Consider the following 17,215-nt stretch of genomic DNA (forward strand, 5'->3'; position numbering starts at 1 on the left):
GCTTAGTAGTTCTCTCTGTGCACAAACATGCAGCGCGAGGACAGTTTGCAGGCAAACAGCCTAGGAATGCAAGCGAGTAGAAAGACAAAAATTACACATTCAGAATAAGCATCTTTTATTCGATTTACTCGTTTCTGAAGTTTAGGCAGTTTATGGAGGTGACAGAATCCCTTTTAAATTATTGTTTTCAAAGCTTAACTAAACGAATTTGGCTGTTCTAGAAGACGTGCTGAAGCTGAGTTGGTTTTTTTATGTCTGACAACAGTGCTCTCTGCTGACACCTCTGTCTGTCTCAGGAACTGTCCAGAGCAGGAGAGGTTTGCTATGGGGATTTGCTGCTACTCTTTACAGTTCCTGAGACAGACAGAGGTGTCAGCAGAGAGCACTGTGGTCAGACAGAAAATAACTCAACTTCAGCAGCTGATAAGTACTGGTAGGATTAAGATTTTTTAATAGAAACATTTTTTTTTTCATGGAATACCCCTTTAAGAAAACCCACAAAAACAACAAATAGGGGTGAAAAAATGCCAAAGACAAAAAATGCCAAGTGGGTATATAGCCTTTCAGAAATTTCTGTTGACTTGCAGCTAGCATTTGGCCATTGCTTTTTTTTTTCCACAAAAAATGCTGTGCTGCTTTTTAGGCATTATTGTCAGTGTTTTTGAAGTAGTAACTTGGCCTTACTGTGCTGATACCCAAGAGGATATTTAGTGTAGGAGGCATATAGTCATGACATTCTTGTCATTTATTTACTGGCTGCTATCTGCATATCATATAACCCCATGTATTTATTAATTCAGATTAGGAATGGAACATGATGGCCAGGGAAATAGATGTGGAGATGAAACAAGCATGGGCAGTGTCATGGCGCCCTTGGTGCAGGCAGCATTTCATCGTTACCATTGGTCTCGCTGCAGTGGTCAAGAGCTTAAGAGACACATACAGTAAGAACCTGCATCTTCTTGTACCCTGTATTTACTCTCAGTTTATATCAATAACCTTTTGCTGAAGTATTTTGTTTTTTTAAAAAGTAAGAGAAAAAAAAGTGTATAGTATCCATCACCCTGAAAAATAATAGTTAGTCTGATTATGAGACGTTTTGTGTATTTTTTATCAATTACTTAGCAATAATAATTCATTCTATAAAGTATGATACATTATCATGTTGCATGACAGTGCAGATTTGTTTATATAAAAATAAATATCAATAAAGTCTCATGCTATGTGTTCATATGTCAGTCTTATAAATCTTGTATTCTCTTCCTGGTATTTTCCAGTTTATACGATTGTCTTCTGGATGACCCCTTTGAGCATGATTGGCCTAAACTTCCAGACCTCCCAGGAATTAACTATTCAATGGATGAACAGTGTCGCTTTGATTTTGGTGTGGGATACAAAATGTGTACAGCTGTATGTTATCCCTCATATATTGTTATAATATGATGTTTTATGATATATTATAATATTATGTTTTCATATCTGTGTATTCATTTTATGTGTTCATATCTGTCATATGAGGGCTAGAAAGTCACCTGTATTCTTTTTGTTTATTTTTTCGGACATTAGTTTCGGACATTTGACCCTTGCAAACAATTATGGTGCAGCCATCCTGATAATCCTTACTTTTGCAAGACTAAGAAAGGTCCCCCTCTCGATGGCACAGAATGTGCTCCTGGAAAAGTAAGTTATTTGGCTTTGTACATTACTTTACATGATAGTTATAATAAATAAGCTATATGTTTTTAGCTGTCATTTTCAATGTATCAGATTACCTTAAAGGGTTGCTGTCATCAAAGAACACTTTTGACATGTTACCCACGCATGTAAAAATATTTGATTGTACCGGGTCTCATTCTTGAGACCCTGTCACGATGCCGGCTGGCAGGTAGTGGATCCTCTGTGCCAGAGAGGGATTGGCGTGGACCGTGCTAGTGGACCGGTTCTAAGCCACTACTGGTTTTCACCAGAGCCCGCCGCAAAGCGGGATGGTCTTGCTGCGGCGGTAGTGACCAGGTCGTATCCACTAGCAACGGCTCACCTCTCTGGCTGCTGAAGATAGGCGCGGTACAAGGGAGTAGACAGAAGCAAGGTCGGACGTAGCAGAAGGTCGGGGCAGGCAGCAAGGATCGTAGTCAGGGGCAACGGCAGAAGGTCTGGAAACACAGGCAAGGAACACACAAGGAACGCTTTCACTGGCACTAAGGCAACAAGATCCGGCAAGGGAGTGCAGGGGAAGTGAGATGATATAGGGAAGTGCACAGGTGAATATACTAATTGGAACCACTGCGCCAATCAGCGGCGCAGTGGCCCTTTAAATCGCAGAGACCCGGCGCGCGCGCGCCCTAGGGAGCGGGGCCGCGCGCGCCGGGACAGAACAGACGGAGAGCGAGTCAGGTAGGGGAGCCGGGGTGCGCATCGCGAGCGGGCGCTACCCGCATCGCGGATCGCATCCCGGCTGGCAGCGGAATCGCAGCGCCCCGGGTCAGAGGACGTGACCGGAGCGCTGCCGCGGGGAGAGTGAAGCGAGCGCTCCGGGGAGGAGCGGGGACCCGGAGCGCTCGGCGTAACAGTACCCCCCCCCCTTGGGTCTCCCCCTCTTCTTAGAGCCTGAGAACCTGAGGAGCAGACTTTTGTCTAGGATGTTGTCCTCAGGTTCCCAGGATCTCTCTTCAGGACCACAACCCTCCCAGTCCACTAAAAAAAAATTTTTCCCTCTGACCTTTTTGGCAGCTAAAATTTCTTTGACCGAGAAAATGTCCGAGGAGCCGGAAACAGGAGTGGGAGGAACAGATTTGGGAGAAAAACGGTTGAGGATGAGAGGTTTGAGAAGAGAGACGTGAAAGGCATCTTCTGCTTGAGGAGGCCAGGACTTGGGATCAGCATTTTTTTTGGTTAAAGCCACGATAGGAGCCACAATGGTAGAAAAATGTGGAATAAATTGCCTGTAATAATTGGCGAACCCCAAAAAGCGTTGGATAGCACGGAGTCCGGAGGGGCGTGGCCAATCTAAGACGGCAGAGAGTTTGTCTGGATCCATCTGTAGTCCCTGGCCAGAGACCAAATATCCTAGAAAAGGAAGAGATTGGCATTCAAACAGACATTTCTCAATTTTGGCATAGAGTTGGTTGTCACGAAGTCTCTGAAGAACCATACGGACATGCTGGCGGTGTTCTTCTAGATTGGCAGAAAAAATTAGGATATCGTCCAGATATACAACAACACAGGAGTATAACAGATCACGAAAAATTTCATTGACAAAGTCTTGGAAGACGGCAGGGGCGTTGCACAGTCCAAAGGGCATGACCAGATACTCAAAGTGTCCATCTCTGGTGTTAAATGCCGTTTTCCACTCGTCCCCCTCTCTGATGCGAATGAGGTTATAGGCGCCTCTTAAGTCCAATTTAGTGAAGATGTGGGCACCTTGGAGGCGATCAAAGAGTTCAGAGATGAGGGGTAAGGGGTAGCGGTTCTTAACCGTGATTTTATTAAGACCGCGGTAGTCAATGCAAGGACGTAAGGAGCCATCTTTTTTGGACACAAAGAAAAATCCGGCTCCGACAGGAGAGGAGGATTTACGGATAAAGCCCTTTTTTAGATTCTCCTGGACGTATTCGGACATGGCAAGAGTCTCTGGGGCAGAGAGAGGATAAATTCTGCCCCGGGGTGGAGTAGTACCCGGGAGGAGGTCGATAGGGCAATCATAAGGCCTGTGAGGAGGTAGAGTCTCAGCTTGTTTTTTGCAGAAAACATCCGCGAAGTCCATATAGGCCTTAGGGAGACCGGTTACTGGAGGAACCACAGAGTTACGGCAAGGGTTACTGGGAACCGGTTTTAGACAGTTCTTGGAACAAGAGGACCCCCAACTCTTGATCTCCCCAGTGGACCAATCCAGGGTAGGGGAATGAAGTTGAAGCCAGGGAAGTCCAAGGAGAATTTCCGAGGTGCAATTGGGGAGGACCAAAAGTTCAATCCTCTCATGATGAGATCCGATGCTCATAAGAAGGGGCTCCGTGCGGAAACGTATGGTACAGTCCAATCTTTCATTATTTACACAATTGATGTAGAGGGGTCTGGCGAGACTGGTCACCGGGATGTTGAACCTGTTGACGAGAGAGGCCAAAATAAAATTTCCTGCAGATCCAGAGTCCAAGAAGGCCACTGTAGAGAAGGAGAAGGCAGAGGCAGACATCCGCACAGGCACAGTAAGACGTGGAGAAGCAGAGTAGACATCAAGGACTGTCTCACTTTTGTGCGGAGTCAGCGTACGTCTTTCCAGGCGGGGAGGACGGATAGGACAATCTCTCAGGAAGTGTTCGGTACTAGCACAGTACAGGCAGAGGTTCTCCATACGGCGTTGTGTCCTCTCTTGAGGTGTCAGGCGAGACCGGTCGACCTGCATAGCCTCCACGGCGGGAGGCACAGGAACAGATTGCAGGGGACCAGAGGAGAGAGGAGCCGAGGAGGAGAAACGCCTCGTGCGAACAGAGTCCATATCTTGGCGGAGTTCCTGATGCCTTTCGGAAAAACGCATGTCAATGCGAGTGGCTAGGTGAATAAGTTCATGTAGATTAGCAGGAATTTCTCGTGCGGCCAGAACATCTTTAATGTTGCTGGATAGGCCTTTTTTGAAGGTCGCGCAGAGGGCCTCATTATTCCAGGACAATTCTGAAGCAAGAGTACGGAATTGTACGGCATACTCGCCAACGGAAGAATTACCCTGGACCAGGTTCAACAGGGCAGTCTCAGCAGAAGAGGCTCGGGCAGGTTCCTCAAAGACACCTCGGATTTCCGAGAAGAAGGAGTGTACAGAGGCAGTGACGGGGTCATTGCGGTCCCAGAGCGGTGTGGCCCATGACAGGGCTTTTCCGGACAGAAGGCTGACTACGAAAGCCACCTTAGACCTTTCAGTGGGAAACAGGTCCGACATCATCTCCAGATGCAGGGAACATTGGGAAAGAAAGCCACGGCAAAACTTAGAGTCCCCATCAAATTTATCCGGCAAGGATAAGCGTATCCCAGGAGCGGCCACTCGCTGCGGAGGAGGTGCAGGAGCTGGCGGAGGAGATGACTGCTGAAGCTGTGGTAGTAACTGTTGTAGCATAACGGTCAGTTGAGACAGCTGTTGGCCTTGTTGCGCTATCTCTTGTGACTGCTGGGCGACCACCGTGGTGAGGTCAGCGACAACTGGCAGAGGAACTTCAGCGGGATCCAGTGCCGGATCTACTGTCACGATGCCGGCTGGCAGGTAGTGGATCCTCTGTGCCAGAGAGGGATTGGCGTGGACCGTGCTAGTGGACCGGTTCTAAGCCACTACTGGTTTTCACCAGAGCCCGCCGCAAAGCGGGATGGTCTTGCTGCGGCGGTAGTGACCAGGTCGTATCCACTAGCAACGGCTCACCTCTCTGGCTGCTGAAGATAGGCGCGGTACAAGGGAGTAGACAGAAGCAAGGTCGGACGTAGCAGAAGGTCGGGGCAGGCAGCAAGGATCGTAGTCAGGGGCAACGGCAGAAGGTCTGGAAACACAGGCAAGGAACACACAAGGAACGCTTTCACTGGCACTAAGGCAACAAGATCCGGCAAGGGAGTGCAGGGGAAGTGAGGTGATATAGGGAAGTGCACAGGTGAATATACTAATTGGAACCACTGCGCCAATCAGCGGCGCAGTGGCCCTTTAAATCGCAGAGACCCGGCGCGCGCGCGCCCTAGGGAGCGGGGCCGCGCGCGCCGGGACAGAACAGACGGAGAGCGAGTCAGGTAGGGGAGCCGGGGTGCGCATCGCGAGCGGGCGCTACCCGCATCGCGGATCGCATCCCGGCTGGCAGCGGAATCGCAGCGCCCCGGGTCAGAGGACGTGACCGGAGCGCTGCCGCGGGGAGAGTGAAGCGAGCGCTCCGGGGAGGAGCGGGGACCCGGAGCGCTCGGCGTAACAGACCCGCTGCAATCGCTAGTTACTAACAATTGAAGCAAACGGCAGCACACCTTTCACTCTTGGCCTGACTGGCAGATCCAACCTTTTTTCTGTACAAGTCTGCATAGAGACTTTTTACAGAGATCTCCTAAAACCCCTTTGTCGCTAAGTCAAACCCTTGTTGAACAGGGTGAAAAAGTGACTAAAATGCATATTAAATATGATGAAAGGCATGTTCACGATTTTTTAATTGTGGCTTATTTGCTATACTAAATCTGCCACAATGACCCAACAAAGTATTTACAGTAAATGTACTGTATAATACATTGCGTGACCATACTGATCATCCTTTGGAAAAATGCTTAGAAAAATGCTGTGTGTGACACTGGCCTGATACAGGAGTATCAGATCACGGGGAGTCCGACCGCTGGGACCCCCCATGATCTCCCGACACACCCCCTCCATGCATCCTTATGGGAGAGCCAGAGATACAGCATTCAGGTTTCTTCGGCGCTCCCATAGAGATGTATGGAAAGGGCATGTCGCCTACAGCTTTGTGCCGTGGTTGACTCCTCATTCATGCAGGAAGCCGGGGCACCATACGGAAGATCGCAGGAGGTCCCAGTAGTCGGAAACCCGCAATCTCACGGATGGCAGACTGGCTCTGCTCATGAATGGAGGCATGTCGATCATGGCACGAAGCTGTGGCCGACATGTCTCCTCCATGCATCTCTATCAGAGAGCTGGAGATACAGAGTTCTGGTTTCTCTGTATGGAGGGGCATGTGGGCCACAGCAATCCCATGGTCGACAGTGACACCTCATTCATGCAGAGTGCCTGGGTGCCATATGGGAGATCTCAGGGGGTCCCAGTGGTTGGGCCTCCCACGTGGCAATCTCCCACGTGGCAAATGGAGGAGGCGTGTTGACCACTGTATGAACCTGTGGTCGACACGCCCCCCTCCATGCATCATTATCGGAGAGCCTCAGATACAGTGCTGAGGTAACTCCAGCTCTCCCACAGAGATGCATGAAGGGGACGTGTTGGCTACCATATTACTTTTGGGCAATGCTGTAGATGTTTAGATTGAAGTAAGGGAGGCAATTGCTAGTAGAAAATCACCATATTACTTTTGGGCAATGCTGTATATGTTTAGATTGAATAAGGGAGGCATACACAAACTTGGACCATAATGAATATAATTCTATGCATTATATGTAGTAGGAATCCAGTGAGAGAAATAAAGACAAAATAAAATGCAATAAATATAAAAATAGAAATAAAAAATAATAAATGATAATAAAAAATAATAATAATAAAAAAAAAAAAAAAAATAGTGGTAAAGAATATCTCTTAATGCAAATAATGAGACTGCTTGCATCAATTATCAAGAAAATTAAAGGAGTTATCCAGGAAAAAACTTTTTTTTATATATCAACTGGCTCCAGAAAGTTAAACAGATTAGTAAATTGCTTCTATTAAAAAATCTTATTCCTTTCAGTATTTATGAGCTTCTGAAGTTAAGGTTGTTCTTTTCTCTCTAAGTGCTCTCTGATGACACCTATCTTGGTAAACGCCCAGTTTAGAAGAGGTTTGCTATGGAGATTTGCTTCTAAACTGGGTGTTTCCCAAGACACATGTCATCATAAAGGCACTTAGACAGAAAAGAACAACCTTAACTTCAGAAGCTCATAAGTACTGAAAGGATTAAGATTTTTTAATAGAAGTAATTTACAAATCTGTTTAACTTTCTGGAGCCAGTTGATATGTAAAAAAATGTTTTTTCCTGGATAACCCCTTTAACTCCTCATTGCCCACTATTTTCAAGGAAGTGCCTCATCGCTCTATCGCTTTTAGCACTCACACTAATACCAGTTTTTACTGGATGCATTTGTGAAAACTAGAATTTACTGCTAATCAAAATCCTGAATGTCAGTTAAAACTGGTTAGAAAGCTAGTTATAATGAAATAACTCAGTTAAAACCCGAGAACTAGATTTAATGAAATGACTGTAATATATGAAGAAAGTCAGGCACCTGATGATGCGGAGGTATTAGATGATTTAGGGGAGGTATTAGCCTGGCAGGTATCATTGAATTTGGTTTTAACTGGGGAAAAACTGTTTCAACTAAAAACCAATTTTAACTGTAATAGATAGATAGGTAGACATATTTCTACTGCTTTGCCAAGTTATCATCTCAAATGCAAACAACCCGACCACACCAAAAATACTCATGCTTTTAATAGCAGACCACTTTTAACATGATGCTTGTACATTCCAATAAGAGTCTCTAAATGTATTAACATTTGGCTGAGCTGTTGGCAGGCTCATTTCACATAAGCAATCATTCTAAAAGACATCATCCTAAAATAACAAACCTTTAACTGAGATGACATAATGCTGGTGGCATCAGTAGCACATCTTACCTGCCAAATGCAGCATCCTGCTGCTTTATTGGGAACTCTGCCTGCCAATATAGGATGGTATTTTTATTGGTATTAATTATATGAGTATTCATATTTTTACAAGGATTAATTATATGACATCTTACATTGTATTACTTTTTTTATATGGATTCCCGTATTGGCTAAAAGGAAACTGAGAACTGATGGGAATATTATTTTTGCAGATTTTTTTAAGTTTTTCATATTTGCATGATACAGTAGATCCATGGCTTATAATAGTTGATGTACACAAGGCTACAGAAAGATTTTTGGCATTGTAAATCTCTCTTAGTGGTATACCACCAGCTAGTAAAACAGTGTGAGTTTGACCAGAAAACCACACATATTGGGGGAGATTTATCAAAACCTGTGCAGAGGAAAAGATGCTGAGTTGCCCATAGCAACCAATCAGATCGCTTCTTTCATTTTTGAAAAGGCCTCTGAGAAATGAAAGAAGCGATCTGATTGGTTGCTATGGGCAACTCAGCAACTTTTCCTCTGCACAGGTTTTGATAAATCTCCCCCATTAAGAGTACAGAAAGAATCTTTAATAAATTGTTATATTTTATCTATTAAAGATTAAAGATTGTTCCAATCTCTGCAATAGGAACAACCACAATGCTCTTCCATGCAAGTGGACTGCTGCTGTTTGCTTCAGTATATAGGTGCTAACCACAGTGTCAGCCTTGATTTTGCATACAGGTTCTGTCCACAACGTTTCCTCCTATCATGTGCCAGCCACAGGGCTCCCTTGCAGTTAACAACCAGTGTTCTCCAAGTACAAGTGTTAGCCACAGTGTTTGCTATAGAGGTGTCCTCTATGGTGTTCCCCCAAATACAAGTATTAGTCATAATATTAACTTGTGCAGGTATAGTCCACAGTGTTGCTCAGCACAGGTGCCAACTGTAGTGTTCCAGTACGCAGGTGCAACCAACTGTGTTCCCAAACATCATGCTAACTACACTGTTCCCTTATGCTGGTGTCATCCTCAGTGTTTTCCATAGAGGTATCATTTACAGTATTCCTAAAAATGCTACTAGATACATAAGTTCATTACTGATTGTATAATGTACAGTATACAGTAACAGTGATATCTTACTCCTTTCCTTTCTAGTGGTGCTACAAGGGTCACTGTATGTGGAGGACCACTAACCAAGTTAAGCAAGATGGCAACTGGGGAGCATGGACAAAGTTTGGATCTTGCTCAAGAACATGTGGTATCGGTGTACGATTTAGGACTCGTCAGTGCAATAACCCAATGTAAGTTGAGTGCATTTATACAACATACATTTTTTGACATAACATTAAATGATGTTTAAAGGTGTTATCCAGGAATAGAAAAACACAGCTACTTTCTATCAAAAAACGCACCCTATCTGTCTCCAGGTTGGGTGTGCTTCTGCAGCTTAGTTCCATTGAAGTGAATGGAGCCAAGTTGTAAAACCACACACAACCTGACAGACATGGAGCTGTTTTTGAAAGAAATTAGCTGTGTTTTTCTATTCCTGGATAACCCCTTTAACGTTTTATGCACATCGGGTTGCGGCTTTTATCAGTAGCCAAGGATCCACCGGTAAAGGCGGACATCAGCGATCCCACTGTAATCAGCAATACTGATCATGGCAACTAAAGTGAGACCTCGCAGCGGACCACCCACAGTGAGATTGTGGGGTCTGATGAGTCAAGATAAGGGCTGGAGCTCCACTCACCTGCTCCACAGCCGGCTGTAGCATTCTTTTTCATGGCATCTAAAGGGATAATGTCGAACATCACTGATGTCTGCCATTACCGGTGGGTCCTCGGCTGCTGATAAAAACGTGGACCCACTATGCATGAAGTGATCACAGTTCCTGCGCTTGCCTCATATACAGAAAGAGTATGTACGTCTTGGTGAGTTAAGCACCAGGGCACCAGGATATACATTTATGTTCAAGGTCATCAAAGGTTGACTGTTATATAGTAGTATGAGAATAAAACTCTAGTTTATGGTCCTGTATTCAATTTATAAGAACTTGATGCTTAGATATTTGGTGTCCTGGGCTTTGGTATTATATTGCAGTGATTTGGTGGCCCAGTCCCTAAAGTTCAGTGGTTTGGTGCTGCAGTTTCTGGTGTCAAAGACCTTTGGTGTCCCAGACGTTACTAATCATTTAGTCAATTCTTAAGTCTCCGTCCCAGTCTTTTTTGTTATGGCACTCCAATCCATGGTATGTAATGTGTGTTCAGTTCATGAAGCTGTTACTACTGCATGCTTCTGTGTGATGTCATGCCATTTCACCTCAGTGGGTTATTTTTAGGCCAGTGAATGGTGGCCAAGACTGTCCTGGATTAAATTATGAATATCAAGTGTGTAACACTGAAGAATGTCCTAAGCACTTTGAAGATTTTAGAGCCCAGCAATGTCAGCAGAAGAACTCCCAATTTGAATTTCAAAATGCAAAGCACCATTGGTTGCCATATGAACATCCTGATGGTAAGAAGTTGTATTCTTTATTAGCAGCAACATTCTGCAGATATATACAATCAGATTATGCTTTACATCCAATTTTTTTTTTTTGCTATAACAGTTATTTGTATTGACGAAATGTAGAGAAGAAACTAGGCGCCGCCAATCTAATTGATGAAAACTAAATGACACAGGAGCTTAATGTTTAGCATTAGTGAGTTTAGCAGATTATTCATTTTGGGGAGAGTTCCAATATTTTAACTTATTAACAGCGTAGTAGAACTATACTTAAAGTTCATTCCATGTAATAAATTAGTCATTTGTAGACTTTGGAGAGCCTCCAGGTTTGTGTGTTTCCCTTGCTATTTTACTTGCATGCTTTTATGGAGGAGGCTTCTATTGATTTTGTTAATGAACAGCACAACAAATATGTCCTTTCATTTATTTTTCTTGCCGTGTTAATTTCTGCTTTGAATGGTTCAACGTAGTATTTAGTAATAGTTAGTCCTAACATAATAAGTAACTGGTTCATCTATGTTCATAGGATATACCATAAATGTTTCATTGGTTAGGGTCGGACTTCCACCACTAGTTGATGGGAGATGCGTAAAGGTAGTTAAAAGAAAACAATAACCACCATGCGGGCAAATTTTTTTTATTTTCGCACAAAAGTCGCAGCGGGTAAAAAAAAAAGAGTCTTAGAAAAGTCTTAGAGAAGGAATCATATAACATAGTATTCTCTGAAGTGAATTAAAAAAATATATATATGTACTAGCCTCATATTTATCACATGCCCTGCCCCATTTAATACATTTGGTGCATGCACACTCCAACTACACCATTAAACCCTTTGTATAACATCAGTGCACCTACACTGACTTTGATAAATATCCCCCATTAGGTGTATTAAAATGCAAATGCCACAAAAACAGATTTAAAAAAACACCTAAAAACACTGAACAGGGACAAATACAAAGTCAATGCACTGTGAAAACTACTCCTACTACCCTGAGGGTCTCATGCTCTAATAAAGTCGTTTGGCTTTACAACATGGAACAACATTGAGCTAAACAGTTGTGTCATTTGCAAAAACAGGTTGCTGTGGATACTGCTTAACTTTAATACTCTGCAAAAGCCAAACTAAGTGGAGAAGAGAGTAAAAAAGTGGAGTAACTGCAATATAGTATGGAGGATCGAAAATAGTCATTGTATTAAATACATAAAGCAAAAGCCTGTTAAGCATTTTGTTGCCCAAAAGTTAGTTATTAATTATGTTTGTCTTTATTGAGAACATAATGTAACTTTCTTTCTAGTTATAACAGCACAACTCCAAACATCTTCCTTTGCCAGAGACAGACATTTAATATTTGTAGAAAGCAATGCACTTTTGATTGTGGTTGGAAACTAACCTTGGAAGACCTTGAGCAAATTAACAGCTGCCAAGATTCCTGTAACATTTTCAGGGACACTGCTGCTAATCGTGTATTTGTATACCACACATAAAGGAAGCTAGATGGATATAGTGTCCTACACTTAACAGCATAACACCATGGATGGTCAGTTGGAACAGCTGCCAGAAAACAAAAATACCACAATATTTAATAAAGTGCACTAAGTGGATGTTATTACCAGTTCTTTAGAACATTTAGAGAACAGTGCTGAGTGGAACGTTCTTTACAGGAGACATTGAATCCTAATATGATATCCTAGAACATTAATGTTGATCAGCCCATGTTTGGCTCATAAAGCAATGTTAATGATATCACCATGATGTTATAATCTATGAATTGGATAACAAATATCTATATAGATCAAACTAGGATATACTATACACATTTTACAGTACTATGAGGTCCACAGATGGGTGCTAGCAGTCTTGAATTCTAAAATGCTGATATGGATAGGATATTATAATACATGCTAATGTCTCTTACATAAAAATTCATTTTAAATTCTTTATTGTATGACAAAACAGAGAAAGCAACAGTCACCCATTAGGAAATGTAACATATACAGTAAGGGCTATAAACTGTCAAACTAGCATAAAAGGACTCCAAAATGTACCATATTAAAAAAAATCCCTTCCTGTGGCATCGATATAGCTGAACACTGCTTCATGTAAATATTTCAGTAGTGTCTGATTCATAGATTTCCATCTCCCTTTCAAGTTGGTGGATTGTACACCCATATATTGCACAGAAAGGGTTTCCCTGCTGCTGCCGTGTCACATACTAACATGTAAAAACATAGGGTAGTTCCATAGAAGGAACCCGGGGTACACATGAATATGCCACAAGTACAAGACACCTATAACCACCATCTAAACAATGAATTTGTAGGTCTGTGTCACAACATTCTAGCTTGTAGCATTCATGTTTCCACTGATAACAGACTTTAGGTGTGTTAGCTAAAGCCAATGGTCTGATTAAAGACTGTTGTATATTTGCTTGGTCAATGGTTGGGGGAAAAATACCATCAAGATGTTACCATTAGTAGTTGAGGTGTTATTTTTGGGGCACTTAGTTACCATTAGTAGTTGAGGTGTTATTTGTTTAATATCTCATTTTTAACCATATCTTTTCAATAAGAGCATGTAAACCTGTATTCCCAGTTTGCATTGTTAGGATGGCATTGCAAATAGTCGCCTTTTATATTTTGAGTAGACAGTCGTACTTTTATAGTTTATGTATTTCTTTTCTTTATCTCCTGGATTAAATATATCTTCACAAATATCATTCGCAAACATTTAAAGCATACAATTCTGTTTGTTTCTACAGCCAGTAAAAGATGCCAGCTTTATTGTCAGTCAAAACAAACTGGAGATATAGCATCAATGAAACAACTTGCACATGATGGTACCCGCTGTTCCTACAAGGATCCATATAGCATATGTGTGAGAGGAGAATGCGTTGTAAGTAGTATTGTTACAATTGAATTTTTGGCCATATGACTGAACCAAATCTTTCACCAGGAAGGAAGGTTTTGACTTCATACGAACAATTATGTTGCATTTCTGTATTCAACATTTGAACTCAATTTTACACGTCATTGTGGGAGATTTATCAAAGCATTTAGTAGATTTTTTTTTGCTTAAAATTGTCGCAAAAAAGTCGCAAGTGCGAATACTCTCTTTTTTCTGCGTCTTTTTGATTGAGCAAAAAATAAAAATCTTGCTTACCAAAGCAAAAAGTGATTTTTGACTTGCAGTGGTCAGAGATTTATCAAGTGGGAAAGTTGCAAAAAAAAAGTCGCATGGCATGAAAAAAACGTACTACATTTACTCCAGCTCAGACATGGAGCAGAAAAAGCCACTACCAAAGCAAAAAAAGAAAAATTGCTTACGTGAAAGAAATTTATCATCAGGCTGAAACCAGTTGATAAATACGTCACACATAATCAAAAAAAATTGTAAGAAAAAAATAAATTTAAAAAGGAATACATAAGCAAACATTGATAAATGTCCCCCATTGTGTCTTGTAGAAAGTTGGCTGTGACAAGGAAATTGGTTCCAATAAGGTAGAAGATAAGTGTGGCGTGTGTGGTGGGGATAACTCACATTGTCGAACTGTGAAAGGAACATTTACCAGGACTCCAAAGAAAAACGGTACAGTTACTTTTACTCTAATTGTGAATCTTTAATTGGATTGTTTAGAAGCTATGTGGGACAAATATGAATTAATATGTATAGTTATATGAGTACAGCTCATATGCAAAGTTGTGTCTCAGTAGTTACAAACTACAAATGAACCTTGTTTGCAGTCTAATCTTCCAGTTTATGAACCTTGTTTATAGTCTGATCTTCCAATTGTGTTTCTTCTGCTTGCCTACCTTTAATCTGCCCCCTTTTGTACTGTTTGTAGATAAGTAAGAAAAAAGACCACAGTAACGAGATTAATATGTGACTGCGGGATCTGATTGCACAAGGTTTTCTTATAGTCTGTAACCATGGAGACATATAGGTTTTCAGAGGAACTGTGAAAAACGTAAAAAGATGAAATATTAATAAAATTGGTTGCAGTGGTAGACATGGGGGCATTCATCATTGAAGGTGTAAGTCAAGCTTTTTCGTACACCTTTTTTTTTTGTTTGCTGATAATGTGTAGGAGCATCAAATTTATTAAATGGTTGCAGGGCATTTGATACATTTTGTGGAGGCGCACATTTTCTGTAATTTCATTCTTCACATACACCAAAAAGCTAAGCTAAGTCTGTGCTGGTGTACTTTTGAGACTTTTTTGTGGTTTTTCACCTTTTTTTGCACATTTTCACAAAAAGTCTGAGTTGATAAATTCATTATAAGACTAACCTTAACAGCTGGTCTGTACACACTTTGAAAAAAAATTGTAAACCAGAAAGGTGCAGCACTGCGCCAAATGTGCGACAAATATACACACAAAAACAGCTCTAAAGACAATGATAAATGTCCCCATAGTCTTTGGCACTCAACATGATATGTCTATTAGTAATCAGTTTACAATATAATAACTACAAGGATACCCTATGAACTCTGTTTTTCAAGCTTTTTGCTAATAAGGGAATTTCTTATCAAAAAGCATTATTTCCTGAATTTAAGGCAGTGTCTGACATTTATCATTTTCTTTAGACTGTTTTTTGTGTCCAGAAAAGGCGCAAAAAAGACGCAAGCAGGGTTTATTTCCGCCTTTTTTGCACCTTTTGGTTTACACATTTCTGCTGATTTTGTGTTGCAATCCACTGATTTTGGCAATACACATGATATGGAAGGGTTTTATCACCTGCGCCTTTTTGTTAAAAGGCGCAAAAAAGGCGCAAGGCCACTGAAAAGTCTCTAAAGTACACCAGCCCAGATTTAGCTTAGCTTTAGGTGAATGTGAAGAGTAAAATTGAAGAAAATCTGTACCTGCATAAAATTCATGAAATGTTCTGCGACCATTTAATAAATTTGGTGCTCCTACACATTACCAGCACACACAAAAGGTGTAGAAAAATGCATCACTTACACCTACAATAACAAATGCCCCCCCCCCCCCGTGTGTGTTTCTGTATTTCAGTCTCCATGGTCTCATATTTGGAGAATATTGCCCCATTATAGGGAATATGACATTTGACAATGTACATTTCCACCTTGTTTGATTTATATTATTTACGGTATCTATTTGATTTAATGTGAAATATAATGTTGTTTCCTAGAAGCCATCAATAAGTTGATGTTGCTGGATCCTATCTGTATGTCTTAAGTTATGTAAATGTGGGCTTTATGTTGTCTATCAATTCCTCACATACTTCAAGATCTCTGCTTGAAGGGAACCTTTATTGCTTATAGGCAGAGGATTGTAACCTGTGTATTGTAACAAGCAGTGTGCCTGTTTGATCATCACCAGGACAGATTTTTAAACCACTGGACACTATACAGTAACTATTTAAATACCATAAGAAACAGATACACAATGGACTTTTGTAAATGTATAACTGTTCACTATATAATGAAATTACTTACTAAAATTGGATTATCACTTTAATATCATGCAGGCTAGTAGGGAGAAGTGTAAGAATTAGAGTCAGGCAGTTTGTCAAATTTGTTGATGGTTTCTGTGTTCCAATATACAATGCATTCAGAAAGTTTTCAGACCTTTTAACTTTTTTCACATATTGTTATATTACGATCAAGTTTCCCTCATCATTCTCCTCTCAATATCCCAAAGTGAGATTTTAGTTCTGGTGGTTTTCTCTTTGGGCAGTGCGGCCAGCGCTGACTGAATCAGTTGGCGCTAGGAGTGCTTGGACATGTTCATTCTTTTGGCAGTGGAATTTCAGCGAAGGACTATCTACTGCTGAAATTTTGTAGTGTGAAGTGTGCACTGGAATTTGCAGAATTTTAATACAGAATTGAACCAGACCTAACTCTTGATCATCTTTGAAATGTCCATACACCTTGATTGGAGTCACCTGGGCAAATTTAGCTGACTGGACATGATGTGGAAAAACAATTCACTGGGATATAGTGCGGGTGAACAGCAATTAAACGAGGGGTAACATAAATTGGTCCAGTGGACTAAAAGTTATGGCTCATAGTATCCTCTTTGTTACAGCGCTGGCTTGCCAAGCTCCCCTACCTCCTCTATATTCAATACTATGCTTGCCCATTTGATTAATATTCTAATATGTTCACTCTCACATTCTAGTGACGTGAGAGCCAGTGGGCAGGTGAGTGCTCTGTGCTAGAGTGAAGAAATTAGATTTTGGGAATAATCATCATGAATACACATCATTTTGCTCCTCTATTCCCAAATCATTGCAGCTATTGGTAATTTTGAGACCTAGCAGCAATAGCATAAGGCCTTGCTCCTTTTGATACCCTGTTGCTGCAGGTGACAAATTGACAATAAAAAGTTGAAAGAAGCTCAAACCTGTCTACTTGTGTTGATCAGCTGTAGCA

The 17,215-nt window shown here is 41.6% G+C and overlaps 1 protein-coding gene across 5 annotated transcripts in view; it reads left to right on the forward strand.

The window, feature by feature from the left end:
• Positions 1-17,215, forward strand: part of ADAMTS3 (ADAM metallopeptidase with thrombospondin type 1 motif 3) — a 224,222-nt gene that overhangs the window by 157,221 nt on the left and 49,786 nt on the right. For all 5 annotated transcript variants that reach the window (XM_056567992.1, XM_056567973.1, XM_056567982.1 and 2 more), the window contains exons 9-15: positions 801-944; positions 1,278-1,410; positions 1,567-1,680; positions 9,469-9,614; positions 10,652-10,827; positions 13,578-13,711; positions 14,281-14,404. In XM_056567992.1, coding sequence (XP_056423967.1) covers positions 801-944; positions 1,278-1,410; positions 1,567-1,680; positions 9,469-9,614; positions 10,652-10,827; positions 13,578-13,711; positions 14,281-14,404 — 971 coding nt within the window. The remainder of the gene's footprint in view (positions 1-800; positions 945-1,277; positions 1,411-1,566; positions 1,681-9,468; positions 9,615-10,651; positions 10,828-13,577; positions 13,712-14,280; positions 14,405-17,215) is intronic.

The sequence above is a fragment of the Hyla sarda genome, chromosome 1 (assembly GCF_029499605.1).
Source record: "Hyla sarda isolate aHylSar1 chromosome 1, aHylSar1.hap1, whole genome shotgun sequence".
NCBI classification, from domain to species: Eukaryota; Metazoa; Chordata; class Amphibia; order Anura; family Hylidae; genus Hyla; species Hyla sarda.